The sequence below is a fragment of the Prionailurus viverrinus genome, chromosome B2 (assembly GCF_022837055.1).
Source record: "Prionailurus viverrinus isolate Anna chromosome B2, UM_Priviv_1.0, whole genome shotgun sequence".
Taxonomy (NCBI): Eukaryota; Metazoa; Chordata; class Mammalia; order Carnivora; family Felidae; genus Prionailurus; species Prionailurus viverrinus.
Window position 1 is genome coordinate 66,625,834 of NC_062565.1, and position 23,458 is coordinate 66,649,291.

Genomic DNA, 23,458 nt, shown 5'->3' on the forward strand with positions numbered 1-23,458 from the left:
TCCTCATTACTTCTCTCCATCTGTCTTTGTGGAACTGCTGAGAATAAGTCACCATCTTTTGTGTGGTAGTCCTTCAATATGTGAAGTTACCTATCATGTCTTCACAAGTCTTCTGCTTCTGTCAGTATTTGTCATTTCACCTGATATTTATTCATTTGCACATGACCTCCTGACATCTCTCTCACCTTTGTGGACCCACTTCTTGAATAATTTTACATAAACAAACAATTTTTATTTGTTCAAACCAAAGACACAAGATACTGTATAAAATCATGACTTCGAAGTACATGTGTGGTGTCAGCTACATTTTCATTGAATTTAGTTCTGTTGTTCTAAAATTCAAAGAGTGTTCTTTGAAAATAGACTTCCCTATCCATTAGGGCATTTAGCTTTTTGTTGATACAAGGAATTTCATAAGAATAAACACTCAAGGGTACCTGAGTGGCTCAGTCAGTTGGGCTCCAACTTTGGCTCAGGTCATGGTCTCATGGTTCTTGGGTTTGAGCCCTGCATCGGGCATTGTGCTGACAGCTCAGAGCCTGAAGCCTGCTTTGGATTCTGTGTCTCCCTTTCTGCCTGCCCCCCCGCCCCATGCTCTGTCTCTCTCTCTCAAAAATAAATAAACATTAAAAAAAAAAAAAAGTAAAAAAAGAATAAATATTCAGAATTTTACTCTTAATTAAAATACACTCGACTTTGACACAGATGTGCAGGTTCAAGTGAACTATGTAGACCTTTGTAGTTTATAAGCAAATTATCTACTTACATCAGGGGTCAGACTTTTAGCAATGACAGGTCCAACCATTCCTGGAATAGTGGCAAATGTATTTGTGATGCCCAGGAGGATACCAGCATACCTGCAGAAACATTTTCATAGAGGTTTATTATTGTGTTATACATTTAAGTAGTTTCTTTCAATAGATAGCTGTACTATTTCCAGAATACGCTGTATTCTTGTGAAATTTTATGTCTAAATGAAATGTCTTACTAAGTTGGACTGAATATATTTTGAATATATTTCTGGCGAAAAATTTGCATTTCAATAGTTAATTAGCATTCTAACATTATATAGGGGAATGCAAGCCACTAAAATGATCCTTTTTATAGTGATTTAGAAAAGTGTTGAGATTGATTTTTATACATGACTATATTTGATAGGAAGCTTGATACATCTTAAGGTTTTTTAGTAAAGAAAAAATTATTTCTTGGTCACAAAATGTATTTCAGTGTTGAAAATTTGAAACAAATTAAGAAGAAAATAAAATTACCTATAGTCCTTTCATATAGAGATAATCAACATTAACACTTTGGTAAATATCCTAATTATTTTTGTTCATATGTATGTATTTCTAATATTAGAGAAATGAGATAATATTTAACATATAATTCTATAGCTTACTTGTTCTGCTTATAATGTATCTGCTTATAGCTAAGTCCTTACACACTATCCCAGAAGTAGACAAGTTTGGTATACATTGTGTGTGTGTGTGTGTGTGCGTGTGTGTGTGTAACAAAAAAAATGCATTTCTTAAAAATTTATTTATCTTGAGAGAGAGAGAGAGAGAGAGAGAGAGAGAGAGAGAGAGAAGGGGGCAGGGGTCAGAGAGAGAGAGAGAGAGAGAGAGAGAGAGAGAATCTCAAGCAGGTTCCATGCTATCAGTTCAGGAGACCTATACAGGGCTCAATCTCACAAACTGCGAGATCATGACCTGAGCCAAAATCGAGAGCCAGTTGCTCAACTGACTGAGCCACCCAGGTGCTGCAAAAATGCTTTTTTAATAAACACAGAAAAAGTTGATTTATTTTAAGGGTAAAGCTTAGAGGAGTCAGATATTCTCACCTATGTTTAGGTGCAAATCTTTAAAGAAAGAATTCCTGCTTGTATTTGGGAAACACTAGTGATCTGCTGACTTCTCCAATACATAAAGAATGTATGTAGACTGAGGAAGGCTAAATGAAATGCTTATCATTTTCTAAAAAGAAGTCATATTGGGGCACCTGGGTGGCTCAGTTGGTTAAGCATCTGGCTCTTGACTTCAGCTCACGTCATGATCTCATGGCTTGTGAGTTCGAGCCCCATGACGGGCTCTGTGCTGACAGTGCTGAGTCTGCTTGGATTCTCTCTCTCTCCCGTCTTCTTGGCTCTCCCCTGCCCGCCCCCCACCCCCAAAATAAATAAACATGGAAAAAAAAGTTATATTGGACTGATAATCAGGAGACCTAAAGATTTGTGACCCCCCAGTTCTACCATTGACCATCTATGTAACCTTGGGCCAGTTAGTGATAGATTATTTCCCTTATCATTCATGGGTTCATCGATGTATACATGTAACATATTTGGTGGTACCACACAAGATCCCCCACAACCCACCAAATGTACTAAAATATTAGTTTTGAGTATAACATACACATGGAAATATGTAAAAATTGTAAGTGTAGAGCTTGATGAATTTTTACAAAGTGAACACAACCATGTTGCTAGCACTCGGTCAAGAAACGGAACTTACTGGAATAAACATTTTAAAGGACATTTTACATAAGGTTGAGCTGCCTCTCAGAATGTATAAGCTTTAATTTGAATAATCATAATTTGCCAGGTCATCTCTATTCGAAAACTTACAAGGATGGTTTAATGCTTACCCTGAAAAGACTATAATCTTTTGCCTGATTGGCAGTGGTCTGGCCCTGGTCCATCTACCCAGCCTTGCCTTATTACCTAGTAGTCTATAATACCTAACTTCAGATTCAGACAGCTCTCATTCCAGCTGCTCACATCTGGTATGCTCATTCCTGTTAATTATCTCTACTCATACTATACTCAGTATCTGAAATCCACACTCTTTCTGTCTGGTGTTTTATTCCCTTTTAGTTTTTGCAGGGCCACTACATATATGCTCATTCATGCCAACCAGAGAAGTGGTACGTGACCCACAATTGTTTCAGGCTCTGTCCATGGATCCCTGGGGCACTGGCTGCACTGAATACTGGAGCTTTGTCTTACAGAGACTAGTACCTCTCTTGGACATTGGCTTCAAAGGATGCTGACTCCTGATCAGGAATTTCATACGAATGGAATCACACAGCATTTAGTCTTTTAAATTATATACTAGGGTTGCTAAACATCCCAATTATTATGTGTATCAATAGTTTATTCATTTTTTATTGCTCTCTTTTTAATTGAAGAAACTGGGATTTTGTCATACAGACAGTCAGTGCTATGTTCTATATTTGTAGACTGCATTCCTGAGACATCATTTAGCATAATCTTACATTCCCAGTATTTCCTGTATACTGATAGTATCTAGACTCTAGATCACAGAGGGTGCATTAGATTCAGCTTTGATTTTTTAGCAAGAAAATTTAAAGGTGGTGATGGAGTTAAAAATTGGTTAACTAAGTAAATGGCATTTATTAATTTATTTTTCATAAGAATCATCTAGGTATATACAAAGTCCAATTAGAGCTTTTAATTTTTCATGAAATAATCAGTGTTATTATAAAATAAAATTCTGGTCCAAATTAAAGAAGCTTGAAATTTATTAGTTCATGTAGTCTTATTGTGGGACACTAAGATTTGTTAGTATTTAGGATCCTCAGTATCTTGGTTGCAGATGACGAATCTGAAATTCCTCTCTCCATTTTGGATATGGACAAGTGCCTACTGTGGGTTGAACTGTGTCATCCCAAAATTCATATGTTGAGGGCCTAACCCCCCATTATGACTGTTCTTGGAGATACGGTTTTTAGGAGGTTATCAAGGTTAAGTAAGTGTAGGGTCTTAACCCAATAGGATTAGTGGCCTTATAAGAAGAGGAAGAAAGAGAAATCGCTCTATCTCTGTGAGTATTTACCAAGGAAAGGCTATGTGAAGACACTGAGAGAAGGTGGCTGTAAGCAAGGAAAAGAGCTCTCACCAGAACCTGACTATGCTGGTACCCTGATCTTGGACTTCCAGCTTCCAGAACTGTGAGCAAATAAACTTCTATTTTTTAAGCTACCTGGTATATGGCATTTTGAATGGCAGTTTGAGTTGACTAATACAGTGCCTAAATAAAACATCCTGCTGAACTGAATTAAATTATCTACAACTATCAAACATTTTTATGTTCAAAACTCATTCATAGTGGATACAATAACGAAAGCATATGGCACAGGTCTTTTTAGCTTATGCCCTGTAGGGAATGTATCTTAAATTAACCAGGCTTGGCAGAACCTTTTTTTTTTTTTTTTTAAAACCATTAACACCTTGCCAGTAGGAGGAACTGACTGTAATGCTGCCAGGCCTTTTCAGTGACAGATATTAAGTGCAGATGAATGCTGTGAAATTCTAAATGTCAGCACCAAGAAACTCATTCAGGTATTTCTATTACACTTGGCCAGGAAGGGCCATGAAAGATTGATGGCTATTTGGAAAAAAACATGTTGTACAGACTCAGTCTGGATTCTGTGGTGGTGGAATACTAGAATGCAATGGGATTAACAGTTAGAAATCTATCCGATTCCCCGATATCTGGGCAACAAAATCATTCATAGAAAATCTCTATCTCATTCTATAGAAGAAAAGGCTTAGAAAATACCATGAACACATGTGTATGTTATATACATGTTTATTCAAAAACCTCATCTCAGGTATGGCTCTAAGTATTTTATATATATATCCCATTTTAATAGTAAAATCTACTCCATGAGGTAGGGATTGATATCTCCTTTCTACAGATGAAGAAAGATTGTAAAATGTTACCCAATTTGTCTGATTCCAAATCAGTACTTAATATTACAAGGTTAAAATCTATAACATTGCCTTCTTAACAACATAGTCGTCACTGAATTCAATCTGTAGGGAATGCCAGTTCTCTCATGCTTAATTTTTTACCATAAGCTCCAGTGCTGAATGCTTAAAAGTCTGTGGTCCTCAACTGTTCCTGTTCTAACTATCAGAGCGCTTCCCTGTGCATGGACAGACACTCAGCTGTTACCAAAGAAAAAGGAGCTAAGCAACATCATGGTCATAAAATATATAATCCCCCAGTTAACCAAGAGGTGGAGAACCAGAAACAGCTAGTATCCTTTGAATCAAGAAATTCTAGTTGGAAAGCTCATCTGAGGGGTTGAATCAAAATATAAGGGGGGTAGGGATAATTTTGACTTTGATGAGATTACATTTGTACAGCCATATACTTTTAAAAGTTACATATGTTGTTCATATACATACATATGTTGATCACAACCACAAATCTGGTGCTTACATGTACTTACCACTCTTCTAACTTCTACAACTATTTGTTGGTATCATTTATGTTACTAAACTGTTTAGTTTCATACTATATCGAGATAAATGTCTTTTTTGACTTATGACTCACAAAATGCCAGGGCTCGAACAGATGTGAAATTTAGCCATTCATCTGATGCTTGAAGCCCAGTTCTGGGATCCTGCCTGCACAACATCCAGTATATGCTTCAGGCCATGATTTATCACCCTCCACGCCAGCAGAAGCTTACACAGATGCAAACAAGGGCCATGTTACTTTCATGTTTGTGTCTTCAACATTTGGTACAGGGCCTGGCACAGTGTTTGTTAAATGACTAGATCCATTAGTCAGCATGCTATGACACTGAAATGTAGTAATTACACATCTACCTAATTGTACAACCAATTCGTCTTTTCCATCCTATCCAAAAGGATTATCATGGGAGATCTAGTTGAAATCCTAATATACTAAATATACTGTATTCTCTTTACGTCTGAGGCTAGAAATGTTGAGAAATCAGACCACTTTGCTATTTTGACTGTTAGTGATCTAATGTCATCTCGTTAGTAATCAATATTTTCTTTTCTAAGAGCTTACCAGTCATCCCTTTAATATTTTACTTGGATTGATTTGTGACTCTGGTCATGGCACCTGACTCAAAGTTTGCCAGAAAATAATAGTTTATTGCATTATGTCCAGGTACACTTATTACATTATGAGCTAAGTATATATGTGAATGTATGTGTGTTCTATTTTTTTCACAACAATCTTACAAGGTAGGTACCATGTATATTTGGTTTTTTTCCTTCCCAGAAGCTCCTGCCAGATTCCAGAGCTTCTGATGGATGGAGGGCACCTGATGAATCTTGAACTACATTTCAGCTCCATGAAATGGAGTGGGTAGCTTACTGCCTTCTTTCTGGCTAGCTGGCTGGTGAGCCAATTTTATGTTCCTTACAATTTTTACTTCTCATATTTATTTACTTAATTTTATAATAAACTCACATAAACTGAGGCAACCAGAATATGTCTGTTCTTGGCTATGAGTTCTTTTCCCTGAGTTCTCAAAATAACTATTAGGCAGTGACCAATTTTTAAGATTTTTGAGAGACAATGATGTAGCAGAAAGATCCCTGGACTATGCTGTTGAGACCTAAATTCAAGTCTGCCATTTACTAGCTGTGACTTTGGAAGCCATATAAGTCCTCTGTACCTGAGTTTCTTCATCTTCAAAATGAGTTCTTTGTGTGTGGTGAGTGTTACCAATGGCCTTCTCTGTATCCATTCCCATGAGCTATGGGGAACATCGACTCTCACCTCTAACTTTAGAGTGGGTGCTAATTGTCCTAAAGTCAAATGGTATTCCCTTGGCCATAGGAGTGGCTCAGGGGATGAATATGGGATTTGGTTTAGTTCAGTCAAAATGAAGCCTAGGACTTAACTTCCATGGTGGAGAGAGGAAAATATCTTTTCCTTTTTTCTTCTTCTTTAAATGTTTATTTATTTTGAGGGGGGGAGGGATAGAGAGAGAGAGACAGAGAATCCTAAGATAGTGCAGATGCAGGGCTCGAACCCACAAACCACGAGATCATGACTTGAGCCAAAATCAAGAATCAGAGGCTTAACAGACTAAGCCACCCAGGGTCCCCAATCCTTTTCTTTCTTGACTGATGTAAAGAAAGAAGGATGTAATTCTGGTTGTTACTGGCAATTATTTCATTGTGTGATTTTATAAGCATACCCAGCCTTATAGTTTTTTAAAACTATTATGAAAGTTAGAGAGTGGAAAAGAAAGGAGTTTTTGGTAATATTAGTGGACAGCTGATGTAAACTCTTTCCTGAAGCCAGATGTCTCTGGACTTTACACTAAAGCGAATCAATAGATTTTGCTGTTCAGCCAGCCTGAATTAGACATCTTTTGTGCCCAAATTCTCAATTCCCATATCCCTTTGAGTGTTCATCAGCCCTCAGCTTGTTAAAATTTCAAGCTTAGACCAATCCAACAGCCTAATTTTAATACTACACTTGGGCTGCTGAACACCACTGAAAGAACATCTCTGTAAAATAGAGTAAAAATTCATCTCCAATCACAGCTGATCCTCATCAATGGCAAAAATCCCTTCAATGAGTTCTTAGTGACGATTTTCCTGGGTAGTTAGTTCGAACTTTTATGATTCTCAAGTCTTTTATTCCACCTGTCTTCTTTCTTAGTCTCAGCAATGAACCTGACTCCCATGTCAAAAAGAAATCAAAGACGAACAGTTAAGATTTTTCAATTAGTTATCTACTGCTGCACTATAAATTACTTCAAACTTAGCAACTTTGGACAACAAATATTTATCATCTCACAGGTTCTGTGGGTCAGGAATATAGAAGTGGTTTAGCTGGCTCAGAATCCCCCAATCATGTTGACTGGGGCTGCAGTTACCTGAAGACTGGACTGGGGCCAGAGGATCCACTTCTTTAAAAAAACATCTTTTTATGTTTATTTTTGAGAGAGACAGAGAGGGTGCGAGTGGGGAAGGGTCAGGGAGAGAGGGGGAGACACAGAATCTGAGGCAGGCTCCAGGCTCTGAGCTGCCAGGCAGAGCCCGTTGCGGGGCTTGAACTCACAAACAGTGAGATCATGACCTGAGCTGACGTCGGATGCCTAACCGACTGAGACACCCAGGCACGCCCCGAGGATCACTTATGTCACTGCTGGCGATAGTCTCAGTTCCCCCCGATGTGGGTCTTGCCACAGGGCCCCTAATGTCCTCCCTACATTACAGTTGAATCATCTGAGACAGAAAGCAAAGAAGTTGCAGTAATGCCTTTTTTGACCTAGTCAGATACCATTACTTTTGCCATATTCATTAGAAACAAGTCACTAAATCCAGTCCACACTCAAGGGGAGGGGAAATAGACTCTTTCTTTCAAAAGGAGAGGTGTGGAATTTGTGGACATATTTTAAACCACTACAATTCTCAAGTTCTCATCTCACCTCAAAACTCTTCTTTAATGAAATCTCTTTACTACCTTCTGTTTCTTCTCATTTGAAAGCTAATCCCTCCACTTGGACTCTGAATCTCATTCCTTCCTGATTTCTACCAACTAGTCATTGTTACTTCTTCCTTTTAGCTTTAATCTTTCACTGTTGATTGAACTTTTTTTCTCAGCAATATTAACAGCCTGGGTCTCTTTCATCTTAAAAAAAAAAAAAAACAACTCAATCATCCACCAATATATGCCCATCTTTAGCTTTTCCTCCTTCTCTTCACAGTTAATTGTTTTGAAATAGTTGTTTATTGGCAGTAGTTCTCAAATTTTAAGGTCCATAAAGACAACCCAGAGGAGCAACAAAATGCAGATTCCCTATTCCTGCGATCAAGAATTCTGCTTTATTTTTAACAAGCACTCTTGATGATTTTGATATAGATGGGCTAAGGATCACACTTTCAAAATCACTGCTTTATGTTGACTGTCTTCACCTTATCTTTCCATTCATTCCTTAAGTCACTGCAGCCTAGCTTCCTTCTTCTTGTTCCCCAGAAGCATTTTCACCAAAATGTTTAATGAACATCTTCATCTGGGGAGGAACATTTTCTTTTTTTTTTTTTTTTTTTAATGTTTATTTATTTTTGAGACAGAGAGAGACAGAGCATGAACAGGGGAGGGTCAGAGAGAGAGGGAGACACAGAATCTGAAGCAGGCTCCAGGCTCCGAGCTGCCAGCACAGAGCCCGACGCGGGGCTCGAACCCACAGACCGTGAGATCATGACCTGAGTCGAAGTCGGACGCTTAACCGACTGAGCCACCCAGGTGCCCCGGGAGGAACATTTTCATTCTTGTTTTACTTGACTTCTCTGTGGCATCTGACACTGTTGATCAAGCTCTCCCTTTGGGGATCCTGATCTCTACTTATTTTCCTTCTCCTTCTCTGCTCACTTCTCCTCAATTACCCTTGCATCAGCTTCTTCTATCTTTTGATGAATTCCCAAGGTTTTCATCACTGTCTCTTGAGTAATTTTATCTGATTCCATGGCCTCATTTATTACTCATATGTCAATGACTCTTAAATCTTTATCTCTAACCCAGAGCCCATTCTTGAATTGAAAACTGGGTGGTCTTGGCTTCCTTGACACCTTATTCTTGATTTTCTTTCTATCTCTCTCTTGCTCCTCTTTAGTTTCCTTCTTTGGTTATTTCCCCTCTTTCTCCTAAGTGTTTGCCACGATCCACTCTTGGGATCACTTGTCATTCTACCTTCTCCCTCAAGGCAACTCTTGTCTTTAAGTACTTCAAAATGTGGATTATTATTCCTTAATTTTCATTTAAAATCAGACTGCTTTCCTGAGTTCCAGATCCATATATCACACTGCCTATAACTATCATTTTCTAAATGTTTTCACAAATACTAAAATTTAACATGTCTGAAATTTTTATCTTCTCCCAAGACTGTTCTTCCTTCAGGCATCCCAATTCCAGTAAGTGGTATATCCATCTACCTAGTTGCTGATACAAAATACCTGGAAATCGGGGCGCCTGGGTGGCGCAGTCGGTTAAGCGTCCGACTTCAGCCAGGTCACGATCTCGCGGCCCGTGAGTTCGAGCCCCGCGTCGGGCTCTGGGCTGATGGCTCAGAGCCTGGAGCCTGTTTCCGATTCTGTGTCTCCCTCTCTCTCTGCCCCTCCCCCGTTCATGCTCTGTCTCTCTCTGTCCCAAAAATAAATAAATGTTGAAAAAAAAATTAAAAAAAAAAAAACCTGGAAATCAACATCCTTGATATCTTCTCCTCACTCTTCAGGTCTAATCTATTGTCAAGTCCCACCTATTGTGTTTACAAATCATCCCAAATCCATCTACTTCTTTTTTATTCTTTTTTTTTTAGAGAGTACATGAGGTGGAGGTGGGGGCGGGGTGGGGGGGCGGCGCTGGGGGAGAGATAGAGAGAGAATCTTAAGCAGGCTCCATGCCCAGTGTGTGGCCCGACACGGGACTCCATCTCATGACTGTGAGATCATGACCTGAGCTGAAATCAAGAGTCAGATGCTCAACTGACTGAGCTACCCAGGCGCCCCACCATCTACTTCTTTATATCTCCTATTATACCCTATCACTTTTTATCTGGGTTGCTGCAATAGCTTCCTAATTGGTTTCTTCTACTTGTACTCTTATCCATACAAGAGTGATCTTAAAAAACAGAGCAGAGGATGTCATTTCCTATTTGTTCGGGATACAATATAAAATGCTTACTATAGGCTCTTGCTTACTCTCCAGTGGCTTTCTTCTCTGCATCTCTGCTACAAATGACCTTCTCTCAGTTGGCTGAAATATACAGTTATAGATTGAATGTTTGTGTGTCCCAAATTCATATGTTGAAGGCTTAACCCTATATTTGGAGACAGGGCTTTCAGATGATAAAGGTCAAATGAGGTCATAAGGACGGGGCCTCAATCTGATAGGTCTGGCACCCTTATCTGAAGAGTGAGAGACACTGAGGTTCTTTCTCTGTCTGTACACATGCACAGACACACTGAGGAAAGGCCATGTGAGCACACAGCAAAAAGCAGCCCATCTGCAAACCAGAAGGAGAGTTCTCACAAGAAACTAACCATGCTGGCATCCTGATCTTGGACACTGAACTGTGAGAAAATAAACGTCTGTTGTTTAAGCCACCCAGTCTATGGTATTTTGTTATGGCAGCCCAATCAGACCAAGACACACACCAATTTCTTTTTCTACTTATGTAAATTCTGTCAGGAATACTACTCCTTTTTTGCCTGGCTAACTTCTTCTTACTCATTGCTCAGATTTTAGCTTAAATATCGTTTCCTCAGAGAAACCTTCCCTTACTCCTTGATCCACATTATATCTCTCTATTATATTCTCTCATCTTTCCTTCAAAAACTTTTTTATTTGTGAGCCTTATGTTTCTAAAAGTTTCACAGGTCAGGGCTGTGTCTGTTATGACTGGTACTTGGCAGGCATTTGATAAGTACTTGTCAAAAGAATTAATTATCATAATATATTACAATTGTTTAATTTTTTTTTTAACTGCTTATTTCCTGAACTAGACTAATCTCCTTGCAAGTAGAAGCTGGGTGTTATTTTCTACTAGCATCATGTATATTGTGCTCAATGTATAGTAGGAACCCCAGACATGTTTGTTGTGTGAGTGAGTGGATTTGACTAGGTCAGGGCCTCATACTTGAGGTGCACAAGAATCACCCGAGGATCTTAACATGCAGATTCTAGTTCAGCAAGTCCAGATTCAGTGATGCCTGAGATTCTGTGTTTTTCAGAAAGTCCTACATACTACTGATGCTCCTGCTCCATGGACCAAACTTTGACTAATAAGGGGTGAGTTGCTCTAAATCCATCTTGGTTCTCACTTTTTATGATTCTATAAACTACATAACTGAACAATATCATTTTGTTTAACTCACTTCAAGTGAAATCCTTTCCAGATTTCTCTTCTAATCAGTAGCATAAAGGAGCATATTTCAGTCCTTTAATTATGTGCTATTTCCTTGAGTCCTTTTTTGGATAATCAGGCTTCATTCCCATGTTTTAAATCTCAAATACAAGCCTCAGAGTCACTGTGCAGCAATTTGTTTAGGCTTCTTCCTATCTTCTCTCCCACAGAAATGGCTTCTCATGCCTTTACTCCTTCAGCTTCAAGGGGTTTTTATTTTAGTTATGTTTGTATCAGATCTTTCAAATTATCATTAAATTTAATGAACTTTTCTTGAAGTTAATTTGCTTTTCAAATTCTCCCTTTCTTTCATCATTATGTTTAAAATTTTTTTTAATTTTAATTTTTTTTAACGTTTATTTATTCTTGAGGTGGGGGTGGGGGCAGAGCACCAGCTGGGGAGGGGCAGAGAGAGGGAGACACAGAATCAGAAGCAGGATCCAAGATGTCAGCACAGAGCCTGATGCAGGGCTCAGACTCAAGCCATGAGATCACGACCTGAGCCAAAGTCAACATGCTGAACCAACTGAGCCACCCAGGCACCCGTTTTTCATTACGTTAAGCTCCTTTACTTCTTCACTGACCAACAACTATACTCAATAAGCATTTCCTAGCTTATAAGGTTCACAAAATTCTTCCCTCCATTTTTTCCCCTCTATTTTAATTGTTTTTTTAAAATGTTAATTTATTTTGAGAGAAGGAGAATGTGAGCAGGGAGGGACAGAGAGAGAGGGAGAGAGAGAAGTAGAGAGAGAATACCAAGCAGGCTCCTCATTGTCAGAGCAGAGCTCAATGTGGGGCTCAATCTCATGACTGTGAGATCATGACCTGAGCTGAAATCAAGAGTTGGATGCTTGGGGCGCCTGGGTGGCGCAGTCGGTTAAGCGTCCGACTTCAGCCAGGTCACGATCTCGCGGCCCGTGAGTTCGAGCCCCGCGTCGGGCTCTGGGCTGATGGCTCAGAGCCTGGAGCCTGTTTCCGATTCTGTGTCTCCCTCTCTCTCTGCCCCTCCCCCGTTCATGCTCTGTCTCTCTCTGTCCCAAAAATAAATAAACGTTGAAAAAAAAAAAAAAAAAAAGAGTTGGATGCTTAACTGACTAGGACACCCAGGAGCCCCTTAATTGTTTTTTGACAAAAGACTCTGGTATGTTGTAAATACTTTCAACATTAGACATTTAGTCTTGTGATTAAAACCAGAGATTTATTCCTTCAGCAAATGTTTACTGAGCACACTCTATGTGACAGGCAGTATAATAAAACTTTCATGCATGATCAATCTTGAGATGTGAAAACATGATTACACTGCTAGATAGGATAAGAGATATATTCAGAATTTTTTTTTTTAAATCACAATAGACTTCTCACAGTGTAATATTTTTATTATTCTGATGATCAGATCCTTATACTCTTAAAAATGTAATATGAATATGTATATTCATATTAAAAACACAACACGTTTTATATTTAATAGGGTTTAATGTAAACTTCTAGATTAAAAATAAAAATCAGGTGAAACTACACAAAAGGTGTTTGAACTTCAGAATTTAAACACTGCCAAGACTATAACTAATGGTTTTAATAATTATTCACACCTATTTCTGGTTCTGAAAGTTTAAATTGATTTTAATTATATGAAAAGCTATGAAGATAACTCAAGAAGGTACCACTTTCTCTGTAGAACAGTGGCTATTTAGTCAATATGTAACTAATTATTGTTCCTACAAATCTCTAATTACTAACAAAAGTATTATTGTTTAAGGCAAGTAGTTGCCATTGTTAAATAAGAAACTGCCAGATTCATATGCCAGAAAAATGATAAGCTCTGTAGGTTTATGCAGTTTAACTTGTTGGAATTCTGAATCTTGGAAGGGTCCTATCCCAGATATGTGATTAGATTAGCAAGGTATAAATTAGTGAGATAAAGTAATATGCAGTCATTTCTTATTATGTAGTTAATTCCATGAAAGAATTATGTGAAAGTAAATGCATATATAAAAAATGAATATGTAACATAATATCTATAGGGTATGGCTGAATATTAAAGTATATCTATTTACATTGTTTTGGATATAGAGTAGAGAAGTTGAGAGGACAAAATATCTTAATGAGTAAAATCTCATTTAGATGTACTATTCCCTTTCATTCCTAATCTCAGCAAATACCATATTTTCAACCTTAAATTCAGTATTATTATCAATATAAATTTACATAGTACTCTGTGGAATTCACTATTGTGCAGATACTTTTTTCTTTTTAAGATTATTTATTTTGAGAGAGAGAGTGTGTGAGCACAGGCAGGGGAGGGGCAGAGAGAGAAGGAAAGAGAGAGAAAATCTCAAGCAGGCTCTGCACTGCCAGCATGGAGCCTGATGCAGGGCTTGAACCCACGAACCATGAGATCATGACCTGAAACAAAACCAAGAATTGGACGGAGGCTTACCTCACTGAGCCACCCAGGCGCCCCTATGCAGATACTTTTAATTTTTATTTAGTTTTTACTTTTACTTTTTTTTAAAATTTAATTTAAGCTCTATGCCCATCATGGTGCTTGAACTCACAACTCCAAGATCAAGAGTTGCATGCTCTACTAACGGAGCCAGCCAGGTGCTTCTATTTTTTATTTAAAAAAAAAAAAAATAGCCCAACATGGGACTTGAACTCATGACTTTGAGATCAAGAGTCATAAGCTCTAACTGAGCCAGCTGGGTGCCACTGCAGATAACTTTTTAGAGCTATTTAAATACATACACATGTAGCTGATATGTGACCTCAGCTATTTAACCCATCAGTTTCTCTAATTAACAGTTATGATTATTATGAAACTAAACAAGTTTCATACTAGAATTGGTAAATAACAATATCATAATAAAAGTAATATACATTTAAAGCTGTCATCTTTTGCTAATTTTTGGGAAAAGGTGACCCTACAATTCACCCTAAAAAGATTTACAAGGCTATATAATAATATGGACAGGTCTTTATAATTCTATGAAGGACTGAAGGATCACTTTTCAATATCCCAAAGATAAGAAAGTGAAAAAAGGTTTAAAACAAAGCCCAGTAGGTGATATTCAACATATAAAAGTTGTAAAAGAAATAATTTGATAAAAGTGCAGCCTTTTGTTTCTATTTGTAAGTAAACCTTTGACACTAGTCAGTGCTCCAAGTGATTTCTAAGTAGATCTGCTTAGGGGAGGCAATGTAACTTAGTAATGAAAGTATATGATCCCTTGCCAGGGCCTTGGTATCTAAATACTATTCTTCACTAAAAAGAACTGGTGTTCCTTGGAGAAATGGCTATTCCAAGGTATTTCAAGGCAGGGAAGATACAAAGTGAAAATATCTGGTTGTTGCATCAATAAAGAAGTGGTCAAAAGGAAGTGGGATGGGGGTGGCAAGGAGGAGGGGGAAATGTTGATAGGCTATAGGAGCCAGATTGAAGGGGAACCTGTTGGCTAAATCTGAGATAATGTGGGCATAAAAACAGATAAGGACAATCATGGATTGTAACACATTAAATAAATTAGGAATCTCTGAGGCCACGCTGATGCTAGATAAAGAAGTGGAGCAGGAGGGAAGATCTTCTTACAATAGAATGACAAATGATAAATGTGGAGGGAAAGAGGGTGGAAATACCACTGTTTTGAAGCCACTATAGTAAAAATTGGCTTGGCATGGATCAAGTCTAAGTTGGTGGTGGTGAGGGGAGTTTGACGAGGAGCAGGGTGTTTGTATGATCTCAAAGCATCTTTCCAGAGATGCTTTATTAGTTGAAGGGGGAAAAAGTAAGTTGTTATTAGAGAAATTACAACACCTTGACTGGGTGATCAAAATTAATGTCACTAGGGGCCCCTGGATGTGATTCCCTGAGGTCACAGGCCAGTGAATCTGGTCAGGAATACATTACCTAAATGGAATCACAAGACATGAGACAAATCCACATCGAGTGTGGGCATTCCAGGTATTTAGGCTAGCATGAACAAAGGACCAAAGGTGGAAAAGAACACACATGCGCATGCACGTGTGTGTGTGTGTGTGTGTGTGTGTGTGTGTGTCAGGGAATATTTTTTGAGAATAAAGAGTAGCTCAGTTCATTTGAGGCAAAGAATACAAAGAAAGTGATGTAGGTGAGGGAGGAATAAAATTATAAAGATAAATTGGGACTATAACATGGAGGGTTTTGCATGTTGGCTGAGAATTCTATATTTAAATTTAATAGAGAATATAAAATTCGACTTTATTATATAATAGTAAAGTGTTGACATACAATAAGACCAATACCCAAATTGTTTTTTAGAAAGAGTTTTAGCGTGGTACTAAATGTGAAAGGCTATTTTCATTCTTCCACTCATGCACCTGATTGACCATGACCCAGCACAGGGCCATGGTGTGGCTGGTGTAAATAAGAGATGTGGCCCCTGTGCTCTCAGAGCTTATAGTCCCAGAGCTTTTGCTTAGGTTACCACCTTTTATATCAAATGGTTTCTTGGTCCAATGCCTAAATTTTACTGGTTTTCTTCCTTGGTTCCCCACTGTTGGGTGGATATGTAACACTGAAGCTCCTACTTTCTTGGTATGGTCATGTAAGTCAACCACTCAACAAGTGTGGACTGGGTGTGCCTCTCCTTGTGCAGAAGTTGTGATATAGATATATAGCATGACTCAGTCTGAGGGAGTTTACCTCCAAATTGGGGAGATAAGAAAGAAGAGTTGCATTTAGAAACAATTACAAATCAAGGTAAGGCAGTTAATATAAATGCATCTAGCATAAAATTATAAATGAATGCACTGAGAAGAAGAGGAGAAAAAGGTAAGCATTAATGGTCTAGAAAGGCCTGATGAAGAACTGGGGTGTGAACTGGGAAGGATGCAGAGGGATGGGGAGAAAATGACCCTGCCACAGGGGCCAAGAATGAGCCTTAGTAGAAGGCACTGCAAAGCGGCAGAAGGACTCATCAGGGAGCTGGGCACACTTATATTCTGATCGTGTGGAACCTCCTTGGACTTCTTACTTTAGGTACTTACTGAAGGGATGGGAGACTGAGGATTAACAGGAATCAGAAAATTCTGTGGTAGTCTAGGTGTGAAGAATTTAGGCTGGGGGAAGATGGTAGGGGACCATCTATCTTTTCTCCAAATGTAAATTCATATCCATTAAAAATTAACTGTACCAAATCTTCTGGGTTAGAATATTTACACAGCCTCCTCCTCTACCTTGATAACTGGCACAAAAGAATCCTAGAAGTATGTGGCCCAAAGAATATTTCCAGAGAGGGAATTGTAAAAATAATTCTAGGCTTAAAGAGTAAGAATTTTAGGTTTGTATTTTGGCTCTATCATTTATTAGCTGTGGTAGTACAAGACAAATCACTTAACTTCTCTGAATCTGAGTCTTCTTAGTCATAAAATAAGTTAAGAATATCTATCTTATAGGAATGCTTTAAAGATAAAAATGAGGTAATGTTTGTGAAAGTGAGTTAAGTTAGACAAATATATTTGCACATGGGTAAGATAATAATTAGACAAATAATTTGGTCTGGTCTTAGGCATTCATCCATCCAACTAAATGGCCACTATGTGCCAATTACCACAGTAAACTTTGAGGATAATAAGACAGCGTCTGCCTTCAGAGTTCCTATTCTAGCTGGGTAGAGAGACACAAGTTATAACGTGTAATGTTTTTATGGGAACTTGTGTACAGAGGTGATAACAGTTAAAAGCTTAAATTTAAAAACAATTTCAAGTGTTAATTATCACGTAAACTGAAGTTTTGCTTCAAAATTTAAAGTCATTCCTAGAGTAGTCAAATTTATAGAGAAAGAAAGGAGAATGGAGGTTGCCAGGGACTGTGGGGAGGTTGGGAACGGGGAGCTAGTGTTTAATGGATACAGTTTCAGCATGGGAAGAAACAGTTCTGGAGACACATGCTAGTGATGGTCGCACAACAATGTAAATGTACTTAATGTTAATGCCACAGAAGTGTACACTTAAAAATGGTTATGGGGTGCCTGGGTGGCTCGGTCAGTTAAGCGTCTGACTTTAGCTCAGGTCATGATCTCACAGTCCGTGAGTTCGAGCCCCGCGTCAGGCTCTGTGCTGACAGCTCAGAGCCTGGAGCCTGTTTCAGATTCTGTGTCTCCCTCTCTCTCTGCCCCTCCCCTGTTCATGCTCTGTCTCTCTCTGTCTCAAAAATAAATAAACGTTAAAAAAAAAAATTAAAAAAAAATGGTTAAAGTGGTATATTTTGTGCTATATATATTTTACCACAATTAAAGACATGAACTTAAAGTCAATCTTTATCTTAGCCAATCTTTATGTTAGTACTCACGAAGGTGCAATATCCAGATGGTTGATGCTAAATCCAGAAGAGCAAAAGCCTCCCAGTGTTGTTGATATGGTTAAGAATGCAACGGCCAAAGAATAATCACAACCTATAAATCCAGCGGCTACCAGGAATACTGCAGGTCCAATCATTCCTGGAGTTAAAAAGTTATAAACAGAAAAGAAAGCTCCAGTATTAACATTTGCTTGTGCTACCAATAATACAGTACAAATCTGAGGTTTGATATTACTGCCACCTACTGTAGAGACACTGTGCTGCCTAGGAGACAACTTACATAGTTTTCATGGAAAAAAAAAAAAAACTACTGGAAAACACAGATATAATGCAACTAATGTAAAAGTAAAAAGAAAATATCATTATGGAATATGATTAAATCTACATGTGACCTAGACTCAGCTAAAGTTCTAGGAAGAGCAAGAAGAGGATGACTGAAAAATATAGTTCTCGAGAAAGCAATAGTTGTTGATACAGAAAGAGATTTAAAATTCATATAACCAAAGAAGATAAACTAAATAAACTCTATTAAATAAAGTTAGAAAAACACTGCATGTAGGTTTTAGCAATTGATAGCAATATACACATTTTACTACAGGCATTTAAGCATAAAATATAAGTAACAGGAAGGCACTTAATGAATGGGTTGCCATTCTTTCTGTTCTACAGCAGTGCTATCCAATGACCATCTGTGACGATGGCAATGTTGTATTTGTATATACTGCAGCTGAGAAACTTATTTTTAAAATTCAATTAAATGTAAATAGCCATATGTGGATAGTGGCTACCATATTGGACAGAGGAGGTGAACAGGAAGCAAAAAAGAGAAAGTTGGGTTGAATCTAAAGGGATCTACTTCACTTGCAGGTGTGGAGAAATTTCTTGAGAATTGAGACAAGCAAGCAATGGAACAGGACAGCACCTTCCAGCAGTAGCTGCTCAGAAGGTATTGGTAGAATTATCCTGAATAGGGTCCTGCTACAATGTAATTTCTCAAGTATAACCTTCAGCAACTTCCAGGGTCCCTGCTTACTCAAGATCTTAAAAAAAAATGAAATAATTGTCATAGTTTAAAATTTACCTTGATGAAAGCAGTCTGAAACACACGATTATTTAAGGTAGCTTTGAGTTCTTTGATTTATAGCTCCTCATTTAATATAATGATGCCAGTAAATGTTTTTGGATTGAAAATTAAAATGTATTCACTTAGAAAAGGGATAGAGACTTAAAAATATTATTTTCACTGCAAACTTGGAGCCGAAAACAAAATGATTTATAAAATTCTGGAAATGATATTCAGCAAAGCAAGCCATTTTTAATGGTTAAGACTAGGGTGGAGATAATAGGATATTATAAATATTAACCCGCAAAATACATAGTTCAAAAACAACATTTATTTGTTCATTCGTTTGTTTATTTATTTATCTATCTATCTATTTATTTATTTATTTATATTTGAGAGAGTGCGAGCAGGGGAAAGGGGCAGAGAAAGACAGATAGAATCTCAGACTCCATGCTCAGCATGGAACCCAACATGGGGCTCAGTCCCACAATCTTGGGATCATTACCTGTGCTGAAATCAAGAGTCAGACACTCATCTGACTGAGTCACCCAGGTGCCCAGATCCAACCATCTTGTATAGAAATGCACTACATGCGTTAAAACATAGTGTTTTAATATGTGAACAAAATAAATGACTAATATCATTTTTATTTTGCTTTGCACGTAAACACAGTAAATGATTGTAAATCAAAACAAACATTGATTCACTTCACTTACCTATAAGGCTAAACACTCTTCGGACACATATAGTTGAAAAATTCCATTTTGCCCTTAAATTGTCAGCAGCTTGACCAGATAGGATCATACATAACCAACAGCCAAAATAAGGCAGTGCAGATAGAAGCCCATTCTGGAAGGAATAAGAAGATACAGAATTAATTGGTGGGGGGAAGGGGAGTAAGAACCAAAACAATATTCATATACACACATTCACCACCACTCAAAAACAAAGGAAATTCATACAATATAGTGTTGATATTAATATAGTCCAGTCTGCTTGAGGTAATCTTGTTTTTTTAATAATTTTTTAAAAAGTTTATTTATTTATTTTGAGGTGGGGGAGGGGCAGAGAGAGAGAGGGATAGAGAGAGAATCCCAAGCAGGTTCTGTGTTTAAGCATAGAACTGGATGTGGGGCTGGAACTCATGAACCATGAGCATATGACCTGAGCCAAAATCAAGAGTTGAACACTTAAACGACTGAGCCATCCAGGCGCCCCATGCTCAAAGTAATCTTACATGTTATTTTGGGACTTGGGGTGCAGTTTCAGTAGGAGAGGACAAATCTTTCTATTACATTAGCCTATAGATTTTCCCCATTGAAAAGTTTTTGTCAATTTTCACTTATTTATACATACTTATATATGTGTTATATAATATTTATATTTTAAGTTATATAAAATTATAATATACAAATTTACTATAAATATTCATAGTTATACTTAAAAATTATATTTCTATTTAAAATTCATATTTATATTTTAAAATGGTAGATTTATTTTACATATAGATATTTATCTTTATATAAAACAGAAAATATAGATACATTTATAAATTATATGACTGTTACAGATTATATATAATTATACATACTTATATTTATAGAAATATTATAAAATAACATGCAGATACAGAAAACCACATGAACCGAATGTTTAGCTTAATGAAATGCTCAAAAATGCACATTGTCTAAATCAGGTGTACAATGCATCACCACATGCTTTGAGCAGAGGACAAAGGTAGTGAGTTGATAGACCTCTATTTTTCCCTCTTCTTTTCCTTTAAGTTGCCACCTAAACAAAATGAAAGCACCAGAAGATATGAAACAGAATTTATCCTGCAAATGTGCTATGCTATTTGCTTTGTAGGAAATGATTTGGCAGTCAAGTTTTTAGGAAATCCCAAATTCTGTAAAATGAAGAACATATACGTGGAGAAAGGAAAATTCTTTCTTCTCGTCATTTTTCCCCAGCATAAACACCTGAGGTGCCAAAACTAAATGACACAATTCTGATAAAAACAAAGGTTTTTATAGTATGAGAAAGATGGGTACACCTGTTAGTCTTTTATAAACACACAAAAAAGGTAGAAAATTATCAGTGATATTTAAATCTTCTATTTAAGTATCATTAATGGTACAAACCAATAAAATCTGCTAATATTTTAAATTTAAGTATGCTTAAGAAAAGATTTAGGGGCAGCTGGGTGGCTCAGTTGGTTAAGCATCCAACTTCGGCTCACGTCATGATTTCACAGTTTGTGGGTTTGAGCCCCACGTCAGGCTCTGTGCTGACAGCTCAGAGCCTGGAGCCTGCTTCGGATTCTCTCTCTCTCTCTCTCTCTCTCTCTCTCTCTCTCAAAAATATTTACAAAAAAGCTTTAGAAAAGATTTAACTTTTTTCATCACAGGTTATAGTCATCTGTATTGAAATGTTGTCTATTTCCAATTCTACTTCTGTAGCTAAGATTTTTGTTTCTTTCTGGTATTAAGCTGAGTAATTTCCTCTTTAAATTTTATTCTATTTAGATTTCTGCATAGCGGGATCGCTTCTATCATTATTTGTGGCAGAATCCTACTTAGGAATAAACTATAGCAAATGGAGAAGTGGATTTTCTGATCTTGGTCTTGTTGCCTGGTGGGATGAGACTGATAATTCATCAGAGTTACTGAATTTTTCCACTTAAAGTTCAAATGTTAAAAACTTTCCCAACAACCTAAAACTACCACCTTCTACAAATTATTATAAATCTTCAACATTTGTATATCCATGGGTATCTTTCACAGTTGTTAAGCTTTTATACTCATTTATTTAAAAAATTGATTCTAAAATATTAATATCCAGAATAGGATAATAGATATTGCCCCAACTCTCACTGAACTGTAAGAAATAGGGATACTAGGGCCACCTGGGTGACTCAGTTGGTTAAGTGTCCAACTCTTGATATCAGCTCAGGTCATGCATAACCTCAGGCTTGTGGGATAGAGCCCTACATTGGGCTATGCTTGGGAGTGTGGAGCCTACTTGGGATTCTCTCTCTCCCTCCTTCTGCCCCTCCTCTGCCTGTGCATGTGTGTGCTCTCTCTCTCTCTTTCTCCCAGAATAAACTAAAAAACAACAACAACAACAAAAAAAAACAAAGAAAAAGAAACAGGGACAGGAAAAAGAAAAGAAAAAAGGGAAGAAAAAAGAAGAGAAAGGGAACAGGAACACTAGAACTGGGAAAAACTAAGAAAAAAGAAAAGTAAGGATAACTAATGAAGCTAAACTTCTATGAAAAAGCAAGCTTATAACAAAGGATCAAGAGCTTTAAATTTTCTTATTTTTATTTTTTTATTGTTATTTGTTAATTTTAGAGAGAGAGAGCATGAGCAGGGGAAAGGGGCAGAGGGAGAGAAAGAATCTCAAGCAGGCTCCATGCTCAGCAAGAGCCTGATGTGGGGCTTGATCCCCTGACCCTGAGATCTTGACCTGAGCCAAAATCAAGAGTCGGACGCTCAACCAACTGAGCCACTCAGGTGGCCTAAAAAAGAAATTCATTTAAAAAAAAAAGGCTCTATACAATTAGAGAATTATTTTGAAAATGTGTTCACAATTCTTTGAATTTGGAAAGAAAATACCTTTTGGTATAAGAATGCAAGATAAATGATTCTGGTTTTAAAGTCTCTCATAGAACTTAAAAAAAAATCAATGAAAAATGGATGAAGGCAATTAAATGCACAACACTAATTGATATTTCATTCTTTCCATAGTTCTCTCAGGAAAATCTCAAACAGAAGCATCTGTGGAATGATCTTTAAATTTCCATGCAATTTGTCATACAGTAGATTATAGTCAGGCTCTACTCACAGAATGCTTAGGAAAACAAGATTGCTCATGAGAAACTCACCCCATGCTATTGCCAAAGCTTCGTTTCAGGTTAACTTCTGTCAATGCAATTTGCGGATATATTTGAGTATAGATGATCTTGATTTTCAACAGTAGCCAGAGTTCTTCCCAGCTTAGCTGCTTGGATGCAGTTTAAGGTTCGGTCCATGGCCAGTGTTCCCAGTATACTTTGGAAGACAGGTGACTGGAGATTCACTTTAACGATGTTTAAAGCTGTGTATCTGTCTGTGTAGCCAATGCAATTGTGCAGTCAGCCCTGCTGCCTTCACATTCATCATCCGGGCTGCTTTTTTACTTCCAGGGCCATCTTTCATTTTGTGGCTGAGTTGTTCCATTGTAGAATATACCATATTTTGTTTATATTCATTAGCTGATAGACATTTGGGCTGTTTCCACTTTTTGGTTACCATGAATAACGATGTTATGAACATTCAGGCACGTGTTTTTGTGTGAATATATGTTTTCAG

At 37.5% G+C, this 23,458-nt stretch overlaps 1 protein-coding gene across 3 annotated transcripts in view; it reads right to left on the reverse strand.

Annotated features, from left to right (window-relative positions):
* The window catches only part of SLC17A5 (solute carrier family 17 member 5), a 50,022-nt gene that overhangs the window by 4,585 nt on the left and 21,979 nt on the right, over nucleotides 1-23,458 (reverse strand). For 2 of the 3 annotated variants that reach the window (XM_047860014.1, XM_047860017.1), the window contains 3 exons: nucleotides 19,823-19,955; nucleotides 18,035-18,182; nucleotides 767-857 (listed from right to left, as the gene is read on the reverse strand). In XM_047860014.1, the coding sequence (XP_047715970.1) occupies nucleotides 767-857; nucleotides 18,035-18,182; nucleotides 19,823-19,955 (372 nt within the window). The remainder of the gene's footprint in view (nucleotides 1-766; nucleotides 858-18,034; nucleotides 18,183-19,822; nucleotides 19,956-23,458) is intronic. The other variant, XM_047860016.1, reaches the window with a different exon arrangement.